This window comes from Diabrotica undecimpunctata, chromosome 9 (genome assembly GCF_040954645.1).
Source record: "Diabrotica undecimpunctata isolate CICGRU chromosome 9, icDiaUnde3, whole genome shotgun sequence".
Taxonomy (NCBI): domain Eukaryota; kingdom Metazoa; phylum Arthropoda; class Insecta; order Coleoptera; family Chrysomelidae; genus Diabrotica; species Diabrotica undecimpunctata.
Window position 1 is genome coordinate 15,117,389 of NC_092811.1, and position 19,035 is coordinate 15,136,423.

The 19,035-nt window shown below is 31.6% G+C and overlaps 1 protein-coding gene across 1 annotated transcript in view; it reads right to left on the minus strand.

The window, feature by feature from the left end:
- Positions 1-17,680, minus strand: part of LOC140449580 (luciferin sulfotransferase-like) — a 39,681-nt gene extending 22,001 nt beyond the window's left edge. Inside the window, exons 1-3 of the mRNA XM_072542795.1 lie at positions 17,523-17,680; positions 4,660-4,878; positions 2,249-2,345 (exon numbers count right to left, since the gene is read on the minus strand). Of these exons, the coding sequence (XP_072398896.1) occupies positions 2,249-2,345; positions 4,660-4,858 (296 nt within the window). The 5' untranslated portion in view covers positions 4,859-4,878; positions 17,523-17,680. The remainder of the gene's footprint in view (positions 1-2,248; positions 2,346-4,659; positions 4,879-17,522) is intronic.
- Positions 17,681-19,035: the final 1,355 nt, after the last annotated feature.

A 19,035-nucleotide genomic window follows, 5' to 3' on the forward strand; every position in this document is an offset into this window, starting at 1 on the left:
CATTAACTTTAAAAGTCCTTTGGTGATGAGTCGTTTTTTTGGCGTGAGGATTTTCGTCAGCCCAAATGTGCTCGTTATGATGGTTTGTTATTCCATTTCTACTGAAGGTAGCCTTGTCGGTAAACAAAATATTTCTAAAAAAATTAACATTTCGTGAGTTTTCCATTAACAACCAATCGCAAAATCCAATCCTTTTAGAATAATCTTCAACCAATAACTCTTGAACCGTTGTTAAGTGATAGGGTTTAAGTAGCTGATCCTTCAAACGCCTCCAAATTCTTAGGCGAGGAACATGTAGTTGAGCAGCTATTACCCTTGTACTTGTTCCAGGGACTTCTTCAATGATTTCTAAAATGTCTTCATCAATTGCATCCATTATTGGATGAACACTATTGCCAGAAACTTGCGGTTGGAATGTACCCGTTTCCTGTAAACGACGATCAATGGTCAGAAATAATCGTCTATCGGGTGTATTTCGATTGGGGTATTTTACTGCATAACGCCTTGCGGCTGCTGCAATATTCCTTGACATTCACCTACGATATTTCCGATAGTTTATTGAAATCATAAGTTAACCTGATACAACTTACCCAAAGTTAAATGCATATCTGCCATTTCCTGAAATGTGTAGGCCATTGTAATATCAAAATTTTTAATATTAATCTTATTCACACAATAAATGATAGCTTCAAATTATTGATTATCATTGATGGAACTGTTTAAAAATAATGTGTTAAACTAATGATGCCACAAAATTCATTTGATTTGAGCGTACTCAAAAGTTTGGAGGAATTTGGGGTTGCACACACCCCTTAAAATTTTTCTGTGCGCTTATATTTTGTTGTTTCTTTTGTATGAAAAATGCTTTCAGAACAAAAAAGTAACGTATCCATTTTTATTACAAAATGTCAAGTAGTTTAGGAGATAATGCAAAAAAACAATTTTTATTTTGTAACTTCAAACGGCTGTAACTTTTTTTGTGTACACTTTTGTACTAAGGTAAGTTGGATTCAATCAATTTATTTTTGTCCTTGGAATGCGTGATTTAATTTATGACATACCTTTTTGAAATACCCTGTATATTCTGGTTTTATAGCACGCTAATACCTCCTAGTATGTAAATATCAATGGCTTAGTCACACACAGTTGTAGGATTTATTCTCGTTATCCATTGATCGTCCAATCCACTCACGTAATTTAGTTCAAAGTAAAATTGCTTTATATTTTAAACTCTTATCTCTCTGTTTTCTCTTTCTTTAACAACAATTATCGATTTGCTTCTGAATCTAGTTATCTCCTAATCGCTTTCATATTTCTGTGTTCTGCGCCAATCTCACTCCTTGTTCATCAGTGCTGTACTGTACTATCTCTTTTAAGGCCTTCATGTGTTTTGTTCTGACATATCATTTGATATTTGAAGATTTTTATTACAGTTCTTCAAGGTCCTTATAGTTCATTTATTCATCATCATACAGTCTTTGTTTATATTCACAGTCAAGTATAGTCCTTCTTAAGGCTTTTTCATTTATTGACCTTGAGCTATTGCAACCCAATACAATTCTACAACTTTTGTTCAAAAATGTTGAGACCAACAAAACGTTGCTTTTATATAGTGTGACAAAAATTTCGACAAAGTTAAGCATATTATACTCATATTGTCCCATATACCCACATATATTATTATCAAATGAAACATAATGACGGTATTAGATTTTTGTTTCGATACAGGGCAGCGGCAAGCCGCTTATACGTATTTCGACCTCTTTAGGTCTCCTCAGAGCGGATAGCCACTGCTCTAATACCGTCATTATGTTTTATTACTTTACTCCGTTTGGAGTACCAGAAACTGAATTGACTACGAATTTTGACCATGATGAACGGCAGGTGGAATGCAATTTTTAGATTCCCTTGCCGAGTAATTTATCAAGCTGTTTGCTTTGCAAGTTTAAGAAGGCACAGTGGTAAAAATTTGAATTCGGTTTCGCCGGGTCGAAATCGTTTGATTTCTCTTTTTATTATCAAATAACTTGACAAAAATGATACTATCTTAGTAAGAAACTATCTAAGTATGATAAGTATCTCTACTGGAACCAACAAATTGTAGTACCTAATATTAGAAAAAAAGCACGAATGCGCGAAAGATATGCAGAGGAGTTCTATAAGATTGTGTACTTTTATCATTAATAGTTAATATATTCTTCAAAAAAATATTTTCACTTTTTTTATTTTTTATATCTTAAGCACTTACTCCAAAAACGGCGATCGAATGCCCAAATTTTCCTGACCTTTTTTTATGTCCAAGTTATTCATGATCATCCAGACCATTTCTTGCGTCCAAGTGGTTCCTGTAACAAATATTCTATCAATGACAATCGATATGAATGCAGAATTTCTGCAAAATAAATCAAAAAACATATTTCACTATTCCACACAGACATACAAACACACATACATAATATATTACCATATTATGGCAATATATTCTGAACAAATCGCATATGGCAATATACACACAACGCAGAAGTCTAAGGATATTTTAATAATTTGACAATACCAATGACAGAAATTTTATGGCCATATAAATTTGCTTGTACTATAATTGTTGATATAGACAGTTACTTCTTATCATCAAAAAAATTGTAAAACTGATAGCAATACGTATTTTAGAATGTTTTTTATAAGGGACAAAAAAATCGACATTTTTATGTTTTGTTTTAGTCACTGTATACCATTCTTGTTTAATAGGTGAGTTAAACATATTGTCTTTTTACTATGCAACGACAACATTTAACGTTGGATGAGATGAATAGAGCCGTGGGCCTCCTTCAAGCTGGTATGCGACAAACTCAAGTTGCTGACCAGCTGGGTGTCTCCGAGGTGTCGTAAGTCGTTTGTGGCGTCAGTTTAGAGACATTGGGAGTCCAGTCGAGCAACATCCAGGACCTGGTCGCTCTACAACCATCGCTCAAGCCGATATTTAATTTTAAATGCCAGAAGGCAGCCAACAATCACAGCACCCGAGCTGGTTAATGATTTACAGCTTGCACATAATGTAACAATTAGCAGCAGTACTATAAGGAATCGTCTCTATGAAGCCAATCTTCTTAATCGGCGACCACTGAGATGTCCACCTCTATCTAGAGGTAATCGCGCTGCAAGATTAATCTGGTGTCAAGAGTTTCAGAATTGGACTGACAATGACTGGGCCACAGTTTTGTTTAGAGACTAGTCTAGATATGGATTTCATCCAGATTCCCGTCGGACAAGAGTTTGGAGACGACCCGGAAATGGAAAACGATTACGACATCTTCAAGAAGTGTATGCATACAGAGGTGGTACATTAATGGTATGGGGCAGAAACATGATTGACAGAAGAACTGACCTCATTTTCCCACGTGGCTTTCTCACAAATCAGCAATATTTGGACAATATTCTTGAACCTGTTGTGCGCCCGTTTGCTGCTGCTGTTGGAGAAAATTTTTACTTTATGTATGATAACGCTCGATCACATGTTGCGCTTATTGTAATAAACTGGTTGGATAATGAGGGTATTGATGTATTGCCGTGGCCAGCACAATCACCGGACTTGAATCCCATTGAGCATGTATGAGACATGCACCAACGAAAAATTACTCCACATATGGGCAATATCTACAATGAGTTTCAATGAAAAGAGCTTCTAAGAGAATAATAGACACAACTACCTCAAGCAGACATTAACAATGTGATTCGGAGCATGAACAGTAGATGTAGAACTGTGATAAACCAACGTGGTGGTCATACTTTATTTTAAGTTTATATTTCGTATTATTGACATGTTATGGTGGTATGTGAAACATGGGTGATTTGCAATATATTTTTTTTATCCAATTTTCTGTTTTTTTTTGCAATTTATGGTTTTTGACATATTAAACAACAATTTAAACTACAAATTTTGTATTACTTGTTTTAAATTGATTAGAGATAAACAAAATACGTCTATTTATAAAAATATCCCTAGACTTTTGCGTTGTGTGTATTTTAAATCATTTTGGTTCTACATTGCGAAGTTCATTAGGTAGTACCTAATAAAAGGCATTGATTTTGGGGGCGGTACTAATCGTCCGTTTTGTTCTAGCGGTGCTAGTATTTTAATTCGTTACTGTAAACCAAGTGGAACTTTTTACTGACTAATTGACTTTTAAGATCCTCCTTTGTATTTTATGATTTGTCACAAAGTATATGAAATACCCAAGTCCATGATTCACCAAGAATTTATTGGGTGTAAGCGTTTTGGAAGGTTTGGCCTGAATAATTTTACTTTTTGTAATGGGATGTATTTGGGATCTAGTATTTGATCTGATTTTTTTTCTTCTTTCTTGTCTTATTGTTTTAAGCTTTATTTTACTTATTTATTTGTATTGCTAGTAAGACTAACAAAATAAATAACCAAAAAATTAGTTTTAGAGCATTATAATAAATATACACTAGAGATGGGATTGGAATAAATCTTATTCCTATGGTCGACAAAACAATGTCGTTACTTTGTATAACTATAGTACGACAATAGGAAAAAACATTAGTGTATTGAATTAATAGATTAATGATTCGGATGTAAATATGATATTTTCAAGGGACTTAATTAACTAAATCTACCTAACAGTTAAAAAAACATTTTACCTGTTTTTGGAAAGCTGCATATCCACACGTCTCTCTCACTCACATTCCAATTAAAAATATCACTTTGTAATTCCTCAAATCTCCTCGGCATAGTTACCCCTTTCACATTTACATATCCCGATCTGAATACACTGGTAAAATCTCTGTCCAACCATTTGTCGAATTCCTCGTTACTGCAGTCACGCTTTACGGTCGGCATTTCTTCAATGTTGAGGAACACTAAAAGGAAATCTAAGAGTTACTATTACGAAATGTTTAATCTCTTCGCTTATATAATCCCCATCTTAAATTTTTGCTACAAAATTGAAGGTTTTGCAGAAATACAAACTCACTTCATTGATTACATCATAGTAGGTGTACGTAGTACATAAGGAAATACATTTTTTTGGAAAGCAATTGTTTATGAACTTTACCTTGGTGACAAATGTAGCGTGAAGAAAACAATCATGTCTGCATTGGTGCATATCATTTTTTTAAATGTTGATATATCAAGAAATGTCTTTTCTAATGTCTCTTTGTGTCATTAAAACTTCAATTTTTAGTTAACACTTAAACGTCAGCCCGAAATTGAAAAAATATTCTACAGGGTTCTGCGCGCCATGTATTTTTTTTAAATTGGCGTTCAAAGCTAAAAACACGGATAAGTAAACAAAAAAAAGCTGAAAAAATCTTTTTCTGAAAAATCCCTTTTTAAAAATTGCGAACGGGGCACAAAGGTGGCGACCTCACAAATTTTAATTTAAGCTGACGCTAATCACCCCACAATGAAAAAATATAAAATTGCGACCTCTCAAAGATGTAATCTCAATGTAACTTTTCAATTTACTAGTTAATTTTTGTAGTAATCCACAAATGTTAATAAATTTTGTTTTATAAATAACGACACTACTGACTCTTCGTCTTCCTATGCCGTCCTCATTAACGGAGGTTGGCGACCACATTTCTAAAAGTTTCTCTGTCTTTTGCAACGTGGAATAATTCGTCTACAGTCATGTTTGTTCAGTCTCGAATATTTCGCAGCCATGACTTCCTCTTTTGACCTATTCCCTTTTTGACATCGACACTACCCTGCATAATGACCTACAGAAGACTATATTTTTCATTCCTCAGTATGTGTCCAAGGTATGCAGTCTTGCGTACTTTTATTGTTCTCAACAATTTTTTGTCTCGACCCATCCTTCTCAGCACTTCCTCCTTGGTGACCCTGGCAGTCCATGGAATTCTCAACATTCTCCGGTATATCCAAAGTACAAAGGCTTCAAGCTTCTTAACTATTTGCGCTTTTAACGTCCATGTTTCTACCCCGTACAATAGTTGGGACTAGACGTAACATTCTACAAACCACAGTCTCAGCGCAGTATTCAGATTTTTGTCACAGAACAATTGCTTAAATGTTAAGAACGCTTTAACCAATTAAAATGATTGTAACCAATTAATATTATAGCAATAAAAGCAATTAAAGTGTACTAAATCTTAGCTAGATCGACAAAACAGTAGGTTATCCAAATTATTTATCCCGGAGAGCGATTATTTAAACAACTGTACTTGCTCAAACAGTGAATCTAGAGGTAATGAGCAGATCGCAATCGATTCTTTGAGGCTTCAATTTAAATAATATTACCATTTTATCAAAAATTTTTATTAAAAAAACTGACATTTTTGCTTATTAACATTATTTATACTAACTTTGATATTTTTTAAAATACCTAAATCAGATAAAAATACTGTACCTTGTAAATTGTGTATTTTGTATTTAAGATCTTTCTTGAGTTCTGGTTATACACATAACATTTAAATAACGAAATGTATCAAAATCAAACATATTTAAAATTAACACCTCTAAATAATAAAACATACACCGAAAATCGTTTAAAATTTTACACTGAAAGTATAAATCGCTAAAAATGAAATATTCACAAATATTGGGAAATATAACGCGGAAAAACCATTTAGCGGGAAGTCTATTTATTGATATAATAGATACATAGAAGCATTAACCAATGTAAAATACCCAAAAAGATTATCTGCATCGTATCTGTGGTAATTCTAAAATCCAAATAGATTAAAATTAAATTTACATGGATACAAATATTTATATATATATATATATATATATATATATATATATATGTATATATATATATATATATATATTATATATATATATATATATATATATATATATATATATATATATATATATATATATATATATTAATTTAGAGTATCAGCAATCGGTCAGGAAATAAAACTCTATTTGTTCAGTCTCAATATTTCGTCACGATTTTGTGACTTCTTCAGGAGAAAACTGTAAATTTATTAGAATAATTAATGATTATATGTAAACAAAATGAATATTTTAATACTTACAACTATAAGAATGAAAATTTAAATTTTCATTCTTATAGTTGTAAGTATTAAAATATTCATTTTGTTTACATATAATCATTAATTATTCTAATAAATTTACAGTTTTCTCCTGAAGAAGTCACAAAATCGTGACGAAATATTGAGACTGAACAAATAGAGTTTTATTTCCTGACCGATTGCTGATACTCTAAATTAATATTTAAAACAGTACGGTCGAAAAAATCATTTGAAAAATATATATATATATATATATATATATATATATATATATATATATATATATTGTGATGATGTATTATTTGTGAATGATGAGCAATGAGTGTTTTTAATAATATATATAGGGTTTTTATCGCGGTTCTCAAAGAATTAGTTTGTAAGCACTTTTTGAAATTATCTTTATTATATCTATTATGAAACACACATATATATCTAACATAACCAATGTAAAATTTAAAATAAACTATCTTTAAATTAAAATTCTTATGAAACTAATTAAATTATATAGATATTGTAAATTTTAAACAAACTATCTTTAGAATTGAAATTCTTATGACAATAACTAAATTATATTAACAAAATTTTGTACCTTTCTTTCACTGAATGCCTAAATGAAAATGTTCTCCAAAATAAAGATTTTAATCACCACTCAATGTCTTCGTTCTCAGCCTCGGTTATCCTTGTTTTTGTGAAATTACTTTTTCCAATTATCAGCTTCCACCAAGTTAAAATATTTTTCTTCTTAACAGCATTTATATTTATTCTTCTTTTCAATATACCAATATCCAATCACCAAATATATTATACAATTTTAATTTTCAATTAATACTTCCTTCCATTATCCAATCACCATTTATACATAACATAATTTTTAATCTTCAATAATATTTTCTTTATTCTGTTTCTTAATCTTCATTGAACTCACTATATTGAACATTTCACCAACTGATTGACTGTATTCTATCTTGAACTATCTTGAAAATAGGACCGACTGACTTTATACTGACTTCATAACTGTAACTAACTTTCTTACTAACTGACTGGCCATTTTGAATCCAAATCACCGAGTATTTATACCTTTTCAATCTTCCAGAACCATCTGGCAAGAAATCCTATTCGATTTGTTCCATTTCCTACATATCTGAATTTTCTGGAATAGTCTATTTTTGAAATAGGTTATCTTCCGTGATTTAGAGAATTCTTTTCTTTTCTATTGAGAATTTTATCGACATTTAGGCTTTTCAGATCAGAATATAAACTTAAATCAGTAACTATATGTAAACTAAACATTTTTAAACTAACACATAACCCTATTTCACATTCGCAATTATTATTTCGTGTCTGTCACTTTCAGAGTATATTTGGTTGCCTAATCACATGGCTCACTTAAATATATTTACAATATTATAATTATTAAAATAAAACTTTTTACACTTATTATATGCTAATTTCTTAAGAATACCCTCATATAAATAATTTTTATAAAATTCTCTAGTATATAACTTATTAAAAAACCAAACACCCGCTACATCCAATATTATCTACTATATAACTTATAAATTATTTTTTCTCCCTTTTACATTTAAACACTATTTTTCCTTCTCCCATGTTCAATATCATTTTAATATATATATATATATATATATATATATATATATATATATATATATATATATATATATATATATATATATATGTATATATATATATATATATACATATATATATATATATATATATATATATATATATATATATATATATATATATATATATATATATATATATATATATATGTATAATATACAAAGGCAACAAAGGAAAAAAACTTTGGACTACTCAGTTTGGTCGTATGTATATTAAGGAAAAAGTCTATGCTACAGAGGTAAATTCACGCCAAGAATTGGAAAAAAGAATTTAACGTCAATTTAATGACATCATAGCTAATCCCCTACCATTTAGAAGGTTAATGGAATCTTTAGAAAAACGAATAGACTTGTGTATTCGCGAAAACGGAGGGCATTTTGAACATTTACTGTAATTGATTTTTATTTTATGTTCTTAGTCATTAATTTAATTTTTTTCTTGTGAGTTTTGTTTAATTACTAACTATTTTATACCAGCATCAATTATTACTTCATAATTTTCAAATCAAAATATTCCGAAAACGGTACGGTACGCAGTTTCGAGTTTTACCAAGAGTACCTTTTTCGTGTAAAATTGAATGATGTTTAAGTTGACTTGAAATTTTGATTAATAATTATACTCTTAAAAAAGTTATATTGACTAATACTTAGTACGATCCGTGTAACTAGCGCCCTCTATGAGAATCAGATATAAAAACAAATTTATGGGATGTATCGGCTTCTGTTTTTACAATAATAAAAACGATTCTTTAAATGTGTTTAAATAATTCGGTCATCATAGAAACTACATTTTGTCGTGGCAGAAAACGATACTTTATTTTCTTTAAAAGCAACAGATTTTTTTCATTTTTTATTGCATTTATGCTAAGCTTCACGTTTACTCTGGTAAATTCAAATCATTGTTAATTAGTGTTTTTAAAATGTGTTAGTAAGGCTACCCAAAATAATACAAAAGTTTTGGCAATTCATAAAGATGATCGCAGTATACGTTTTATTGCAAATAATTTCAACATTGGCAAAACCTACTGTCCGTAATAATCTTAAAAAGATGCAGAGACCAGCATGATAAAGATTTCCGCATAACGGATCCGATCTTTAACGTCACATGTTAGTCGTTAGAGAGACTGGACTGTTCAGCAATTGAGTATTATAATGTTTTCTGAAGAGTCCAGATTTTGCGTGCGATCTCCAGACGGAGTGAGGAGAGCCAAAGAACGATTTGCACCTTACTCTTTTTCACCCAGAAAGGGTGGAAGAGTGTTTGGTGACAGAGGTGTTATGGTATGAGCTGTTATTGACATGGAACTCTAACACAGTCAGGTACATAGGATAGTGTCTAGAGGACAATGTTGTCCTACGCTTCTTTCGTTGGGGATAATTTATTATTTATGCGCGTCCACATACTGCGCGAATCGTTATACAAACTACCTAGATCCTGTGTGAATTCTCGTCGATAGCCAACTCTGGGCATTTGAAATTTTATTTTTACTTTTGTTAAATTTTTCCAACAATGTTAATTTTTGCGTTAGTTTTTATTTTCTTTTGGGTAATTTATTTTTCCTATTATTACTTTGTTAGTGTTTTGAATAAACGATTTCTATTATTAATGTTTTTTTTCTCCCCATTTAAACCACTTGACACCTACATAATATAAAAAAAAAACATACAAAATGCAAGTGTCCGAATTTCTTTAACCATGAGTATATTATTACATATTAAAATGTACGAAGAGCTATTAAAATGTGATATTATTGTGATTTTTTTACTAGCAAACGACATATCTGATTTGCACCTTATACCATTAGTAGATTATGTTAAATCTATCCGTCACCCTTTCCAATTTCTTGTCGTACTAAATAAAAATGTTTCTTATTCTAAACTTTGGTTTATTTCGACTGGACTATTTGTGCGAGTATCTATTAATACTAGTTAATCAGAAGCTTCAACTTAAGTACTTAAGTGGTTTGGAGGACTACTAATCCAACATACAAACTGCTGATATAGTTTACACTAGTTAATATACTAATAAACTGCTACTAGTAGTATATACAAGCATATAGCGATTGCTTTAGAATTGTTTACAAATATCAGATATATAGCACATACTAGACGTGATTTAATGCCGTTGCGTTGTGTGAAAACCATTTACTGCAGCATTAATATAATTTTGCAAATAAAACTTTGGTAAAATTATCTTTTTTCTGCTGGAATCTTTTTTCTTATTCTGAATCGTCTGGAAAACATTTTATTCTTTACTGACTAATAAATCCAGATAATTTATTGGTCTCGAAAATTTCGTTTTAAAGTATTTTTTGACGTGACAAGAAAAAATTTTAAATTCACACTACAAAATAAAAATTACAGCAACAAAAATATTAACAACAACTTTTTGTTATTTTTTTTGTTATTTTTAAAGATTTATAGAAGGAATGGTAAATAGAATGTACCCATTCTAGCAATTCCATTAGGTGTTTATATTTTGAAGTATCAATTGGAATTGATTTTTCATTATTTATTTGGGCCAATATCTTTGGTAGGATACCATCGAGAGAACTTCTCATTTTCCTTTTAAAAATGACAGTTTTAAAATTTTTCTAAGATAATGTTATTTTATAAAACCTAATGCCAGGTAGTGTCATCGAATGCCATAGTCTGTGGACTAGTACGCATTTCGATGCGCATCGCCCCGCCTCGAATTTTTCCATTGGCTCTTGACCTGGAAATCCCTATTTATCGCTCGAACAGCGCATATAAATATTGGCGATTTTCAGGTCAGCCAGGTCAGTCCCTCACGGGCTCTCCGAGAGCTTAGTGCTCTTGGGGCTCTGCTTCCTGCATTTATTTTCCATACTCTGTGGCTGAGAATTGTTTCAACTTAACTTGGTGTTTTTATTTCGATGAAGAAATTGTCATGTAAGAAATATCTTACCTTTCTCAAGGCAAGACACCGAATCTATAACCTGAAAATGGACTTAAGTAGAGGAGCTCTCGACGTTTACTCCGAAGCCCTCTACAGAGCACCCGGGGATATCGGAAGGTGGTTAGACCCTTATTTATTCCCCCGAGGTGACATGGCGCCCGACAACGTGGTTAAAATCTGAACCTACGACCCAACTCGAATTCACAGAAGACAACACACCATTGACTTCAACATAGGTTGAAGTCAAGAGAAGAATGGGGAGAACCGCGTAGTGTTAGAAAGCAATTAACACTCCGACATCGAGGCCTTCTGCAGACCTGACGCCTTCGACGTGCAGACACCTTTGACGATAGTATCGCTATCGCTATAATAATGACTTACAATTTTTGGAAAACAATTTCTGTGCTTCATAACCAATTGTTTTGCCTCTTCTGGAATTTGGTGGTTAGGTACATGGTAACTTATTACCAACCCAGCCGCATTATTAATTTTCTTCTTTATCGAATCTCTGACTATTTTATCAGAGATGGCAAGTGTAGTTGAAAAATTGCACACCCTTGTTTTAGATCCGTTTGAGAGGAGAGTGTAAGTGTAAGAATGCTGTCTTCGGTCCTTTTGATTGTCATTTATTAGAAGTCTTCTGCTAACAAAACACACATCAAATGCTTGTGCAACAAATTGTCTCCTACGGTTCCAGTCTGTCTGGCTTTTCCAGCAACTTATAAATATTTGCGTTCTAACATTATTTTGTAGATTAGTGGTACATTTAAAATCATGCATCATAAAATGTAAACATACATAATCTATTGCACGAGGGACCTACTTCTTTAGCTTTTTTTAATTTATTTTTAAAACCTACATATTCCTCTCCTAAGCGCCTCTTCTCCTTTGTTACGTTTCGTTTCTAAGTTAAGGGCTTTTGCTTTCTCTTTCTAGTTTTCTTTACAATTGTTTCTGTTTTATCTCCATCGTTCACTCCAATACTGTTATCCATGTTCAGTTTTTTGGAAAGCACCTTTCTGTAATCATGTTCTTGAACAAAGGTATTGGTTATATTTTCCTTACAATCATCACTGATACTGTTATTATCTGCTTCATATGTTATGTCATCCACAGAGTTGTCAAAATATACGAAGGATTAAAAAATATGTTTTGACTCTCAGTTTCTTCATCCATGGAGAAATTTCCATTGGAAACATCATTAAACATAATATGCTTTAACTGACAGTAGATTTTATGGGTCTCACGAACAGAGACAAGGTTTTCTTCATTAAAAGAATCAGATTTAGGCACATAAGTGGAGCGAACATCAAGAATTTCTAAAAAATAACAATGCTTCAATTATTGCGATACTCCTTAAATAGTTTTATTAAAAATTAAGCTCTTGTGCATGGAAAAGTAGGTTAAATTCTGAAAGATATTACACTTCATAACAATTGTGCACCTATTTTAAGTTAGTAATATGTAGAAAGGAATAATACAAAATTTTGAAGATTTATACCGTACACAGAAAACAATTTTACTTACCTTCATTGTTTTCTTGTAAAAACATTTTTAACATCTTCATTGCTCTTGATTCAGACATTTCTAATTGTTCTTTATGATCACATTCATCTCGATAAACAAAAAAGTTACTTTTTATCTATAAATCATGCAAAAAGATTAGCTTATAACCTTAATTTTTACACAGCTGACAGGTGGTTGTCCATAGAGATTAGACTACCGTTTTTTTAAGAATCAGTGCGCCATGCAAAAAAGAGCGATGTACCACATAGGGATGTTTGCAATAAATTTAATAGTATACATCCGACTTGCAATTTTAGTAATTTAACCTAGACAATCACCTATTAAGCACCATTCGAAGGATAATAGCTTTACGTGTATTATATTCCGCCCAAAGAACTTCCATCTTTTCAATTTTATCGAATAGCTGATCAGTCAAGTACCAAATCACCAAACTTATTGGGTAAACAGCTGAAATAAAAGACTAGGTGTACTCTTTTTTACAGAATTCTATATATCGTTGTCACTAACATCAAAAAATAGTAAGAGATTTAGATGTAGAGATAATAGATTTGCGTTTTCTTTAATGCGTCAATTTTTCCGAAGCGTAAAAATATCTTAGATTTCAACTATTTTAAAGCAGTAAAATAATCACAAAATATTTTTTTTCTAAATCTAGGTTTTTTAAACTAGTTAAAATTTTAGGACACGTTGCGTTGTTGATATATAAATAAAGGTACTTTTGAGTTGAATAAGACCAATTTTTATTTTTGTGGAAAAGCCAATAACTTAATTTTTTCCTTTTTTCTTTTTTTTTTTTAATGAGATAATCCATAGAAGAGAATAAAATTTTTCCTCTTTGATATGTTTCCTACGCGGATTTCAAATTTCATCTTAATCGAAGCGGTTGGTTAAAATTCTGAGCAAAAACCTTATTTATTATCACTAACTTTGTTTATTTTATTGTCACTAACAGAAAAATCCACCCAAAGCTAATTCTAGATATCTAAACTTTAAACTCAACAGACGCAGGCACTGAACACAAACTAGTACTAGCAAAGATAAGAATGAAAATAACACCAAAACTATTTCTACAGGAGATCACCGAGGAACAATTCAATGTAGAATCACTGTGGAATGACTCTACAAGAGAAATGTACCAAAGGAAGTTAGCACAGAAGATACAGCTGAAACAAATAGACGACATTAAAGATATAAACGCGAGCCAAGAAAACAACATTGAAGAAGCAGCAACAGAAGCTCTAGGAAAATGCGAAGTGATACTAAACAAAAGAAACAACAACAATACACCATAGTTTAGAAAATAAATAAAAGAGAAATGCAAAGAGAAATGAGAGGCTTACACGAAGTACAAAAACATCAAATACTCCAGAATCCCAACACACCTATAAAAGAATACGAAATAAAACAAAGCAGTTAGTAAGTAAAACAAAAAATGAACACTTGGAACAGTTTACAAAAAGGATGAAAAGCAAATTCTACGGTACACAAAAACAAATATGGATATTCATAAGAAACCAACGAAAATGAATTGCAGAATTGAAGGAATATAAAAACATATCAGCAAACAAATGGGAAAGATACCTGACGGAACTGTTTAAAGGAAAGGAAAATAATAATCAACGCAATAACGTACCTGAATTAAGACACGAAATAGAAATCAGTTTTCAGGAAGTAGAAATAGCCGTAAATTCACTCAAAAATAGAAAGTCACCAGGATCAGGCGGAATAACCAACGAGATTCTAAAACAAGAAGGAGAAAGTAAAACTCTAGAGATGACAAAACTTATACAAAAACTAATATTGTACTGTACGATACCAGACGCATGGAGAAACAGCATAAGGTAAAGCAATATTCAAGAAAGGAGATAAAGAAGACCCCAACAATTATAGAGATATAAATATACTGAATGCCGCACTTAAGCTTACCACAAAAGTCCTAACCAATAAAAGCAATAAACTAACAATTTTATCAGATTAACAACAAGGACTCAAATCCGAAAGATCCTGCGTAGACTTTTTACTAGTGATGTAACGAATGTCATTTTTTGAATATTCGTGAATGCGAATGCGAATGCGAATATGTGCCACCGACATTCGCGAATGCGAATGCGAATATTCCGAATACCCGAAATACTCCGAATATTTTTAATTTGTCAATATTATTTGTCAAGTTCAGATAAATTTAGTAATTCAGCAATTTTCAGAACAATTATACAAATCATGTACTGTATTACAATACAGTGTAATGTACAATATATGTATCTTGTTCCGAAAATTGCTGAATTACTAAATTTATCCGAACTTATCTAACTGAAGTCGAACTGTTTATGTTTATTTGTTTAAACTCTTTACTCATAAAAACACTATTTTTAGTTTGTAGTTGAATAATTCTTAGCTTTTTCAAGATGATTGTCTAAAATTAAAAACTTCAGGATAATAACAGTTTCAAAGAATAATTTGTTTTTATTTGTTTACATTGCATCATTTACTTTTTTGTTTTCTAATTTTGTAGTTTTCTAAGCTTGTAAAATAAAGTGAGTTTTCTTAATAAAAAAACTGAGAAGTGAATGGATTTTTATTTTATTAACCTAATCTTCAAATTTTTTTTCTTATATTCATATTCGCAAAACATTCGCACAAATTTCGCGAATGCGAATGCAAATGTGAATGAATGAAATGAATGAAATGTGAATTTGTACTAAGACAAATTACAGAAAAGGCCATCGAGTACAATAAACCAGCATATCTATGTTTTATAAACCTATACAGGGTGGCGCACCGAAAACGAAACAGATGCATTTACTGGCAGATGATTCCTTTAAAAAAAAAACGCTTGGGCCCGTCGATTTTGTTATCGAGGGGGAAACAAAATTAGCATAAAATCACATTAACATTTGCAGCCCCCTAAGCGGGGTTGGCACCATCCCTAAAATCTTAAATGGAAAGGGGGATCGAATGATCCATCATTTAAAAGGTCTTTCAACTCCCTTTACAATGATGTAAAATTCATGTACTTTAATTCAGTAGTTTTGGAGATTTATTAATTTAAAGTTTAAATACATCATCGTAAGAGGAGATCAATACATAGCAGCAAAGTTGTTAAAAAATAAAGAATGAACTGACCTGTCAGCCGAATAAATGTTGAAAATGACCACCATTACTTTCCATGCAATAATAAAGATTTTGCTGAAAACGTTGCCGGACATTTTGCAATATTTGAGGAGTAATTTGATGGCACTCATTCACAATTCTTTGTCGTAAATCTTCTAAGGATGTTGGCCGAGTAGCATAGATTTTGCTTTTTAAGTAACCCCACAAAAAGAAATCCAAAGGTGATAAATCTGGCGATCTTGGGGGCCATTCAACGACACCTCTTCTACCAATCCATTGACCTGGAAAGGTCTGATCTAAATAATGCCGAACTCTTAATGCGTAATGTGTTGGGGCACCATCCTGTTGGAACATCAACATATTCTCAACGTATCGACCATCATTCTGATTTTCAATTATATCTGTTAGCGCAGGATCTATGGCATTTTGCAGTAATTCCAAATACATTTCACCAGTCAAATTTCCAGGTAAGAAAAAAGGACCAACCAAATGATCGCCAAAAATGTCAGCCCAAACATTTAATTTTTGTGGCTGCTGTGTGTGTACCTCATGGTAAATTCTGGGATTAGAGTCCGACCAATATCGACAATTATGACGATTTACTTCGCCAATTAAAAAAAAAGGAACATTCGTCGGAAAAGCAAATGTTAAATAAAAATTGTTCATCGTTTGTAATTCGTTCATTCATAACTTCACAAAATTCTAATCGCTTATCAAAATCGTCTTCATTAAGTTCTTGTACAAGGTGAATTTTATACGGATGAAAATTATGGGCCTTTAGAATCCGTTGGATAGTACGTCGACTAACACCATACGAAGTTTGCAATTTGCGGGTACTTAATGTAGGATCTACAATAACTTGCCCTAAAACCCCCACTTCTGTTGCTTCGTTCCTTATAGGATTTTCAATATTATTAGTTGAGTTGAAAGACCTTTCAAATAATGGATCATTCGACCCCCCTTTTCATTTAAGATTTTAGGGATGATGCCACCCCCGCTTAAGGGGCTGCAAATGTTAAAGTGATTTTATGCCAATTTTGTGTCCCCCTCGAAAACAAATCGACGGGTCCGAGCGTTTTTTCAAAAAAGAAATCATCTGCCAGTAAATGCCTCTGTTTCGTTTTCGGTGCGCCACACTGTATACAAAATCACTAAACAAATATTTTTACAGTAGAACTTCAAAAGGTGAAGTTATAATTTGACAGTTAATTGGCCGATCAATTATTTGTCTAAAAAATGTAATACCAGAATAATTAAAAATCATAATTAAAAATAAAATAAAATTAATATACCTGGTTAATGTATCACTGTTTGAAAGCACTTTCTTGGTCTCACTTTTACTTCACAATCACCTAATAACCAACAACACAGTTCCTTTAGTCAAGCAAACTACACAATCATAATTTGATTACATTCAAACACCACTTCCCGAAGAGAAAAAGAATCTTGTGAATAAAAAATTAACCGACTGCGGATCTATGTCAGAACCATAAATTTACTTTCACTAACAAATCGCAATTTCGAGATATCCAGCTTAAATAAAATTGTATAGACGTGGAACAAGTATACCCGAGTGGTAATTAGTAGTAATTAAAGGAACACGGGAAGAAACTCTTCCGTCTTAGACGTTACCAGTGGTCATTAAAAGTTTTTATCGGTTGCGTTGTTTGAAAATAACAATTATTTAGCTGTTAATTATCTGAACAAATAACTTCATTGCAAAAAACTTTCTGTATAATTATATATACTTTGTTTATAAAGTGCATACAAACTGTATATTGTGCAAGGATGTTTTAAAATGCGACCAAGGCCTGCTACAGAGTTCTTATTATTATATATTTGATTTAACTTACTTACTTATTCGTGGCTTTGCACAGCATATTTTGCTCGCCGTTTGTTACATCCCAGTTGTCATTTCTTCTTTTTTTTACCGGCTTTGGATTGCTTGATCCATTTATCCAAGGTAGATAATACATGCAGTTTGCTACAATATTAAATATAAGGATATTACGTATATATATGATCATTATATTTAATTTTGTAGGAACAGTATTTATTATCTATCGTGGCTGAATGAATAAGGCAATCCAAAGCCAATAAAAAAAAAAGGGTGTGGCAGTTCAGTGGGACTGCCGGTAGAAGTTATACTTCTATACATGCGTTATTTTTATTTTTATATATGTATGAAAGGAGTTGAATGCAAAAAAAATTTTTACACATACCCTGCAGTAAAATTCATTGTTTATTTTGTTATTAATATAAAAATACAATACCATACACTGCAACATAAATCAATATTATAATACAATACAAATTAAAATACAATAGTCATAAGTATTTAAAATGACAATATATATAACTTACTTACGCATATGTTTAATATACGCATATAACTTCAAAAACTGAGCAATGAATCGCTATTGTAAAATTTTTATTCTAAACTCCATTAAAAATTTGTAAAATCGTTATATAACTAGAAATGAGATGGTTGTTGCTAGAAGATTACGTATCGGTCACACCAGATTTACACATGGTCACCTAATGAATTCTACACCTAAGCCAATCTGTCACTATTGCCAATCTCCACTAAGCGTTCTACACATCCTTGTGGACTGCCCTCATTACAATAAACGACGCCAAGAACTGGGCATGAAGGGCGACGTCACAGATATATTATCGAACCAGAGTCAAGTCATCACAGCTATCCAGTTCCTGAAGCTAGAAAACCTACTAAATAATATATAACTATAGTATATTATAATATGTAATTGTACCTTATATATAATTGTATCCACGGTGCCTCGT